General features: G+C 43.1%; 1 protein-coding gene across 1 annotated transcript; it reads left to right on the top strand.

Moving 5' to 3' along the window:
• Positions 1-6,702: 6,702 nt before the first annotated feature.
• Positions 6,703-7,510, top strand: LOC138338550 (uncharacterized). Its single transcript, XM_069289524.1, has 2 exons — positions 6,703-6,910; positions 7,107-7,510. The coding sequence occupies exons 1-2, from the start codon at positions 6,703-6,705 to the stop codon at positions 7,508-7,510; spliced, it is 612 nt and encodes a 203-aa protein (XP_069145625.1).
• The last annotated feature ends 2,806 nt before the right edge of the window (positions 7,511-10,316 follow it).

Raw genomic sequence — 10,316 nt, 5'->3', positions numbered from 1 at the left:
GCCCACTTTCTCTTTCAGCCCATCCTCCTCAACCCCAAATTAATCCCAAGTTAATTCCCCCAGGCCCAAATGACGTCCATCCCTCCCCAGGCCGAACTCCCTTAACCTCTTTAACACCATCAGCAGCCCATCCTCCCCCTATCACTAAACCGGCCCAAAACACTTAAATACCCAACCCATCCAGGCCCACCCATTCCCTGATAACCCGACCCAGCCCCAAGCTCCCCTTCCCTCTTCCCCTGTTCTTCATCCATGCCACCAGAAAACGCCAAAAGAACAGAAGAAACGCAGAGAAAAACAGACCCCAAAATGGGAAATCTTTCCCCCCCATGACGCGACCTCTCTCCCCACGCTCTCAAACTCTCTCCTCCGTGAACTCTCCACCCCCCCAACGTTTCCAGATCTTAGAAACGCAGCAAATGAAAAAAAAAGCAACGAACAGACCCCAAAATGGAAGGCGCGACCTACCATGCTCTCTCCCCCATGCGTCTCTCCGCACGCTCTCTCCCTCTCTCCCCTCCTCGTTTCCCTCCCTCTACGTGACTCCTCACACCAAGCCAGAAAAGACAAAACAATTCCCAGAACAGTACAAAAGAAAAGGAAAGCGTACACGACCCCCCCTTCCCAGAAACAGACGCGCAGCCACGCGTTCTGCGTCTCCTCACGCGTCCCTCTCTCCTCTTCTCTCTCCCTTTCGCGCTCGTACAAGCTCTGTACGCAGCAACGGACGCCTGCAACTTCAGATTTGACGCAGCAACGCGCTTCCATCCTTATGGCGCGGATTTACGCCACGTAGCTTGCAAGGACGTTGAAATAATCTCGTCCCTCCACCTCTCTTCCCGCTCGAATCATCCTTCCGGATAAGGGAGGGAATTCGAATTTTAAACTCGAAATGGGCCTCAAATCGTCACCCGACCCCTCTCCCTCGGAAAACCCTAGTTTCCTCTATAAATACCCTCTCCGAAGACGTTGCAAGGGGGGGGAATTTAGAAGTCGAATTTCTGTTTGGAGTTTTTCTTGTTTCACACGAATATCCCAGCAGGTCCCTTCCTTTCTGGAAATTTTGGTTTTTTCTAAGTTCATATCGTATAACAAAACAAGTATCTCGTCTTTTTTTTTAATCTCGCCATCGAGGCTTCGAACCTAGAGATATTTAAAACTACACAGTCTCTTTGCTTTCCATTGCCTCTGTACTGATCGTTGGAGCTCTTGAACTCACGTCGTGGTGGAAGTCGCTGCTCGTAGTCATTCTAGTATCGCTGCCCAGGAAAAGGTATACAACTTCGTTCCTCTTGCAGTTTTGTTTCGTTTTCTACTTGTTCGAGTATGTAGTTGTTAGTTTAGTTGGTTATGTCGTGCTGATAGTTTCTGAAGGATGATGGATCTTTGTGTTTTAAAGTTGTTGGGTTGATTTCACTGCGTATGTGTGCTGAGTTTACTCGTTTTTCACGTTCTTCCCTTCCCCTTAGTTCTCTGTAAACTTGTGAACTGTTCTGACCTCATTCAGGTCATTCGCTTCTTGTCGAGTCATCGTATGATCTGTGTATACATGTTCTTTCTTCTACTTAGTGGTTCGCGTGAGTATATCATCTTGCTGGTGTTACGGAACGTTATCGATCCATTGTTATCTGTAGTTTAATGACTAATCCCGTTTTGGTTTATCGGGCTGTTTATGCTCATTTCGTTGTGATGACCCCCTTTCCCCCTTTTTTAGGATTGTCCTCGTCTCTTCTTCTGTTTTCAAAGCAAATGTTTTTGTCTCGTTAAGAAGTATGGTACTCTTTGGCTGTATGCTTGCTCGAATATTCACGGTTTATCTGCTGTAAAGAAGATGTTGTGTTTGTGGCCTTGTTTCAAGTTTATGTTAATAGAATCAATAGTCATTCTGGCGATAGTTGTTGCTTCCAATAGAGTTTAAATACGTTATTCATTCGAAGTCTAAAAAAAGAAATAGAATAAGATGAGTCCTATTGTGCGTGGTGTCTTTGCTGGGATTATCTTGTGTTTGGCGTAAAGAAATACATGTATATGTATGGCATGTTCTTTTAGGCATTTTGAGCTTAATAATGATGGTAAGTCCTCTAGGCATGACATATCTTCAAGTGTGCATATGTGCAATGAATGCTATTGCCAAACATCAATTTAGTGTGTGAATCTTGTTTTCGCTGCCTTGGTTCGATTGCTCTCCCCAAAGTCATACATCCAGACCTAACTTGAATCCTTGAAATAGTCTGCATTTTCTCAAAATTCCGTTTTGTTCAGAATATATCTTTCTTTATCTTATCCCATGATGCTAATGTATTTCTTTTTTTTATGTTTCCTATGATGAATCTGTCCGAGTTTATGATGAACTCCCTTCTTTGCATCTTGGGGGAGAAGTCGTTAAGACTCGATCTCTTTGTTCGAGTCGAGTAACCTGCAAAAGATGAGAAAGCTTCGGAGATTGAAGAAAATTCAAGAATGGACTAGAAGATTTCCTTAGCTTCTTTTTATATATTTCGCATTTTTATTTTATTTTGTAATGGGCATAAGCCCTGTTGTCGTTTTTATTTTCTTATTTTATTTTGTATGTTTAGATTAGGACAGGTACAAAGATGGGTCAAAAAACCCAAAAACAGGTGGGTCAGAGTTTCGGCCAAGGCGGACAGCATCCGAAACATGGACCCGAATCTCTCTCTCTCTCTCTCTGTCTTTATTATTTGCTTATGTCGTTTTCGTATTGAATGTCGTTAGTCTAAGATTAGGAACCTCCAAACCCAACCGAGGCGCTTTTTTACTTGGTTAAATTTTAAAAAAATGGTATTTCAATATTTGCAAAGTTTGGCTAACAAATTTCTGATAAAGTCTAAACTTCGATTCGCAAACCTTTAAAACAAAATAGTTAAATAAGTTAATCGTCGGAAAACCGTATTTAGCGGAGTATCTTAGGTGCCTTAAACACCTTCCTAAGATACTAATAGGAATCCCGAACCCTCAAAATGTTTCAAAACAATTTTTTTCTGTTTAAGTTGTTTAGAAACGAAGTTTTTTTGAATTTTCTTAAAAATTAAGTGGCGACTCCTAATAGTCGAAAAACCTTAAAATAAAACAAACTCTTTCGAAAATCAATTTTCGATAAAAACAGAAATGGCGACTCCGCTGGGGAGTATTTGGAGGATTCTAACCCTAAGACTAACCTATTTGACTACTTGTAATTAAATGTTTAGTTGTTTAAATGCTTAATTTTTTTAGAAATTGCATTTCATGGCATAAATTCCGCCAAACGGCAACTAGTTGCATTAGGAAACGAAAGTTACGCGGCTTACCGCGACTTTCTTCAGAAAAACCCAAGAAGTCATTTGGGAGTATCGAATAAATAGTTGAAATGCGGTCATCCGACGTTATTCGATAGCTCCACCCCGATGTTTGTCCGACTCAGGTAACCGTCTATTTGTAAACAATTCTAGAAAAGCCTAAGTTACAGCGAAGCCAAAACCAAAATTAGGCATTAGCCTAGGACTACTTAATACCCAAGGCGTATTAAGTCCATTTTAGTAGAAAACCACCAAATCGCGTCTAAACTCTTCGACCTCACGACGCATCATATTGTTTGACATTCGAACAAATATATGTATGTTTAATGCCTACATGTTATGTTGCTTTGAATGAGGATATCGTAAACCCACTCCTAGCCAGAAATTCGAAAATATACGGAAGCCACTATTAAAGATGTCCGACTAAAATTTCCGAGTCTCAAGTTTCTCACTCAAAAAACCTATATCCCATACCACAAATCCTAAATACCCCCTCTATCGTCTCAAACCCGAACTACGTAGGCAGCCTTTTCCAGCCTGGCCCCTATCGCTGAAAATATTCATTCTCCTCCGTATTACAAAAATACGAAGATAAGGTCAACGGGCGTCAAAAGCAACTGCAGGAAAATCATAGCTCGACGTGATTCAGCTTTCCCCAGATGACGTCAAAACAAACAAATTCCTGTTTGTTCAAAATATATTTCCGTCCTCATTCGTGGGTTAAGATATCCTCAGACAAAGCGACTTGTGTGTTTATCTATTTTATGTGCGATATTATGCATTTTGTACTCTGGATATGTACTAACAAATCTGCCTTTGAGTGTTTTTACCTCTCAGGTACCTTTTACTGATCTGTGTCGATAAAGCTGGCAGATCACCCCTATTTCACAAGATCAAAGGGTCCCGCAGATTCCTTCCCAGGACCAAACACAAATACAGACATGGGAGACAACAATGAACAAGTCAGCCTCACAGATGTCGTGGTGGCTCAGCCCACTGTGGCAGAGCAGAATGAGCTTATTGCGCAGCTGATGCAGCAAATAGCTGACATGAGGGTAGAGATGCAACGGAGGCAAGACACTCCTCCGCCTGGGTTTGTCCCCAACTTTCTCGACGCAAGACCTCGTACATATTTTCCCTCGTCCAACTTGGATCCTTCTCAGCTCCGTCCATCGACGCCCGTGCACAACCCGTCCGGGATAGATATGACCACCCAAAACCCCCAATACGCCTCAGCCTCCTATCAAACTCCCTCCCACTTCCAAACAATCCTCCGCAAATGCCACCACACCCCCAAAATACTCAAACAGCCCCACTACCCCAAAATCAAACCCAAAATCCCACCGCCCTCAATTCCCAAACACCGCATCCCCATTTAAACCAAAACACCAATCCCCAAAATTATCCGCAAAACTACCAAACCGCACAGAATGTCCCAAGCCCTTCCATAGCTCCACCCCTTCCCAAAAGAACCACTTTTCAAGTCCCTGTCCCGACCGAGCATGAGGTGCACGGCTCCGAGCTGGACCATTATGAGGAGCAAGAAAGAGAGTGGAGGGCGAGGGTAGAAGCGAAGGTAGACATAAAGGAGGAGATCAAGAGGGCAATGAGAGAATCGCAATGTACTCCAGACGTCGCCGGGTTAAGCTACGCAGAACTATGCATCCATACAGACTTGAACCTACTTGAAGGGTTCAAGATCCCGAAGTTTGATACCTTCGGAGGGGTGGGCAACCCCATGGCACACCTAAGAGCATACTGTGACCAACTCGTGGGAGTTGGCAAAGATGAAGCGTTGCTGATGAGGTTGTTCAGCCGGAGCCTTTACGGTAAGGCCCTGGAATGGTTCACGTCACATGAGACTCGACAGTGGCCCAGTTGGAGCGCACTGGCTAAGGATTTCATCGACAGATTTGCATACAACGTCGAGATAGTCCCTGATCGGTACTCCTTGGAGAAGATGAAGCAGAAGCCCACAGAAAGCTATCGAGAGTTTGCGTACAGATGGAGGAAAAAGGCAGCGAGAGTGAGGCCTCCAATGACAGAAAAGGAGATTGTAGTGGTGTTCGTGCGGGTGCAGGAGCCCGAGTGTCTGCATCGCCTGGATCCTCTTGACTGGTAAGGAAGAAAAGAGAGGAGGTCAACGCTACCTCACACGGGGGAAGAAAGGCCCTCAGAAACTTACCACGTCTCCAAGGCCACTACAACCCTCCATCAAAGCCTCATCAAGCTTACCATCCACAATCAAATCATTCCGGCCACTACAATGCTGCCCCCACTTATCCATATTCCCATATTTCATCGTATCAGAATCCACCCCAAATTCCCCAAAATTTTCCCTCCGTATATCCAGATTACCCCCAAGCTTATCAAGTCCCTTTCCTTTACCAGAATGTCGCTCCCAGCTGCGCTAATGTACAGCCAAGCTATCGAGCACCGTCCCCCGCATAGCAAATACAAACCCCAGCATATCAAAGCCCCCATCCAAATTACCAAACTCCACGCCCAAATGCCCGCAATTATCAACAAGTCCCTCCCCCTCAGCAGAGCGGGTGTGATCCCCCTCGCCCCAGGTTTGAGAAGAAGCCCTCCAGAAGCTTCACCGTGTTGGCTGAAAGCAGAACCCAGTTGTTTGAAAGATTGTCTGCGGCCGGATACATCCACCCTGTGGGGCCCAAGCCCGTGGATGTCAACTCCATATTCTACAGACCGGAGCAGAGATGTGCTTATTATTCCAACAGTGTTGGACATGATACTGAAGACTGCATCAACCTCAAGCACAAGATCCAGGATCTGATTGACCAGGAAGTGGTCTCCCTTCAGCCTGCGGCGCCGAACGTCAACGCTAATTCGTTGTTGAATCATGGGGGTGAAAACACCAACATGACTGAAACAGACGAAGATGGCGGGGAAGGAATCTATGGCCTTTTCAAGGAGAACAATTCCATCATCGAGGAGGAGGCTGAGCCAGCTGGCATTCGTGACGCGCAACCAGGGGAGATGCTACAAAATTTGACGTCTACGACGATCCTGATGTCCTAAACTCTGTGGTAGAAAGGAGTTATTTTGTGCATACCAAAATCGGTGGTCGTCCGGAAGGCCTAAGACCCACCATTTCTGCATTTTCTTAATTGCTTGAATTTTGAATTTTCGTCCTAATGTTTTTAAAAGGGCGACACGGCCCTTTGCCATGACCCAAACTCGCATTTCGTTTGATTTAAGTGAAGGCCTCCTTATTTTGACTTTGTTTATTTAATTGCTTGTTATATTTTACTTTCCTAATTTTGTCTGTTTATGATTTTAGTAGCATAAGTTATAAACCTGTCAATGTCATGTCATGTCATGAGCTAAACAAGCAAAAAGAGGTAAATGGCGACGAGGTTGACGACTATGACAAAGAAAGTGGGGAATGGATGTCATCGGTCCTATAGAGCCAGCCGCTCCTAATGGACACAGATTCATTTTGGTTGCCATTTATTATTCCACCAAGTGGGTGGAAGCAGCCTCTTACAAGTCGGTAACCAAGAAAGTGGTAGCCGATTTTGTCCGCAACAATCTGATATGCAAATTTCGAGTTCCAGAATCCATCATTACTGATAATGGTGCAAATCTCAACAGTCAGCTAATGAAAGAGATATGTGAACAATTTAAGATTATTCACCGAAGGTCAACTGCTTATCGCCCTCAAATGAACGGAGCTGTAGAGGCCACCAACAAGAATATCAAGAAAATTCTGAGGAATATGATTGAGAAACAGCGAGGTTGGCATGAAATGTTGCCATATGCGCTACTCGGTTATCGAAAAACGGTCAGAACATCGACTAGGGCTACCTGTTGAAGTCGAGATACCGTCACTGAGGATCATCCAAGAAGCTGAATTAAGTAACGATGAGTGGGTTAGCAAACGGATTGATCAACTAGATTTGATTGATGAGAAGAGAACGGTCGTCGTTTACCATGGCCAATTGTATAGACAGAGAATGACTCGCGCTTTTCACAAAAGAGTAAGAGCCAGAAATTTTGAAGTTGGTCAGTTGGTTCTTAAGCGTATTTTTCCTCATCAAGACGAATACAAAGGGAAGTTCGCACCAAACTGGCATGGTCCTTACATGGTTCGCAAAGTACTATCTGGAGGTGCTTTAGTCTTGTCAGAGATGGATGGCGCTGTACGGCCCAAGCCTATCGACTCAGATGCTGTCAAGAGATACTACGCGTAAAGTTCATTTTGCATTTTCTATCATTTACTTGTAATCTTCTGTTTGCTTGTATTTGTTCGAATTTGAACTCTTATCCCTCTTGTAACGAACTACGTCTGACCTGAATTCTTGAGAACAAGATACGTAGGCGGCCCATATCGGCTTCGGTCACCCCATTTATCCCCTTTAATCATTTCTTTGTATTTGAACTACGTTCGACCTGAAATCTCAAGAATGAGATACGTAGGCGGCCTTTGTCGGCCTCGGTCGGTTTCTTTGTAAATTTTATTCTTGTCAACCTTAAGGGGGAACTACGTTTGACCTGATTCCTGCCTCAACAGGATATGTAGGCGCCACGAGGGCTCGGTCATATTTCTCGTAAGATTTCTATTCCCCTTTACAGTAGAACAGGGACAGAATTTTTGAGAGGGACTCAAAAAAAAATTCTCCAGAAGAAGCCTCCTCTTCAGCAAGCCAGACAAAAGATATTTCGAATTTGCGGCTGGGACAGAATTTTTGAGAAGATCTCAAAAATTCCGCGATTTGTTCGATTACAATGGAAAGATGAGCGAGATACTAAACTGGGACAAAAATTTTGAGGATGGTCTCAAAATTTTGTCATGGGTCTTCCTTGCAAGTCCGGAATGCCTCTGAAATTCATTCGACAAGCGTCGGACTCAAAAGAGCTCGTTAAGCCTGACATGACATGACTTGGCACTGACTTTTTCAAGATACTATTTCTTAAAAAAATTTCTTGTTTCTCTTAAAAATTTCCCTTTTATATTTCATCTGTTTTGGCATAAGATATTTTCTTATCTATCAAGAGTCGGGAAATCGGGAAATCAACCGGAGACATCAAGACAAGGAGCAAACAACCGAAGGGATCGACACAGATCAGTATGTTTAAAACTGACAATTTTTCTGTGGATGCAGGTTTATTGCTTCGCTTCGCAATCGGTCGATTTCTTCCGACTGATGAATATGGAGAAGGAGAAAACTATCTCCGGGCGGTGCCACAATCCGTTCGACGTACAACGATTTTTATGAAAGAATCCTACAAGATGATGGATTCCCTCGTGAAACACTTTGGATCGAAAAAGTTTGATCAATTCCAATAAATTTTTTTCCAAAACCAGTGATTTTATTGAAAGCAGGAATATCGTTTGTGTCAGGATGCTTATGAATGTGTTTATTTATTTCAAACCATTCTCAACAATGGGAAATTTACAAAGTATCCAGCCAGATTCAAAGGTGAATCAAGCAGGAATCTCAGCGAAGATTTCACGATTTCTATAGAAGGCGCTATTTGCATTACGTTATCAAAGCAAGATGATTATTGTCGATCAAGACCATGCACTACCTCAGAAGAGACAGTTATGCCATTATTATTTTATCATTATCGATCAAGTCGATATATTATTTGGAGATCGTCTTACCGTTACTATTCACGGGGGTGATATAAATATTCATGCATCACGAAATTTATACACTGAAGAATCATGCATAGCGGAATCATGCATCGCGGAAATCATGCATCGCGGAATTATTCATAGCGGAATCATGCATCGCGGAATCATGCATTGCGGAAATCATGAATCGCGGAATCATGCATCGCAGAAATCATGCATCGCGAGTCATTAATTATGCACGACGAGAAGATTTCATGCCTCGTCAAAATTTATGCATCGCGAGAAGACTTCATGCCTCGCTGGAATTTATACATCGCGAGAAGAATTTATGCCTCGTTGGAATTCATGCATAGCGAAAATCATGCATCGCGGAAATCATGCATCGCGAGTCATTAATTATGCACGACGAGAAGATTTCATGCCTCGTCAAACTTTATGCATCGCGAGAAGGATTTATGCCTCGCTGGAATTCATGCATAGCGAAAATCATGCATCGCGGAAATCATGCATCGCGAGTCATTAATTATGCATGACGAGAAGATTTCATGCCTCGTCAAAAGTTATGCATCGCGAGATGACTTCATACCTCGCTGGAATTTATATATCGCGAGAAGTATTTATGCCTCGCTGGAATTCATGCATAGCGAAAATCATGCATCGCGGAAATCATGCATCGCGAGTCATTAATTATGCACGATGAGAAGATTTCATGCCTCGTCGAAATTTATGCATCGCGAGAAGACTTCATACCTCACTGGAATTTATACATCGCGAGAAGAATTTATACCTCGCTGGAATTCATGCATAGCGAAAATCATGCATCGCGGAAATCATGCATCGCGAGTCATTAATTATGCACGACGAGAAGATTTCATGCCTCGTCAAAAGTTATGCATCACGAGAAGACTTCATACCTCGCTGGAATTTATGCATCATGAGAAGAATCCATGCCTCGTTGAAAATGATGCATCGTGGAAATCATGCATCGCGAGTCATTAATTATGCACGACGAGAAGATTTCATGGCTCGTCAAAATTTATGCACGACGAGAAGAATTAATGCCTCGTCAAAATTTGCACATCACGAGAAGATTTTAATCCTCGTTGAAAGTTATGCATCGCGAGAAGATTCATATCTCGCGAGAATTTACGTATCGCGGGAAGATATTCATGCCCCGCAAGAGGACGTACATGGATACAGAAAGAGCAATACTTATCCATTGGCCTCGACTGCATTTTGTTATTTCTTATAAAAGTAAACCTCAAGGAGAACATCGAAGATGACAACAAAAGAAACATCAATATCGCATCAACATTTATTTATTTATTTTAGCATCAAATGAAGAATACATTAAAGATTTTATTTACAAAGCACAAGGCATAAGCTTTATTTGCTGGACGTCAGACCGATCGAGTCGA

Source organism: Solanum lycopersicum, chromosome 9 (genome assembly GCF_036512215.1).
Source record: "Solanum lycopersicum chromosome 9, SLM_r2.1".
In the NCBI taxonomy this organism is placed as follows: Eukaryota; Viridiplantae; Streptophyta; class Magnoliopsida; order Solanales; family Solanaceae; genus Solanum; species Solanum lycopersicum.
The sequence above is the reverse complement of the archived record's forward strand: the minus strand, read 5'-3'. Positions and strand labels throughout refer to the sequence as shown.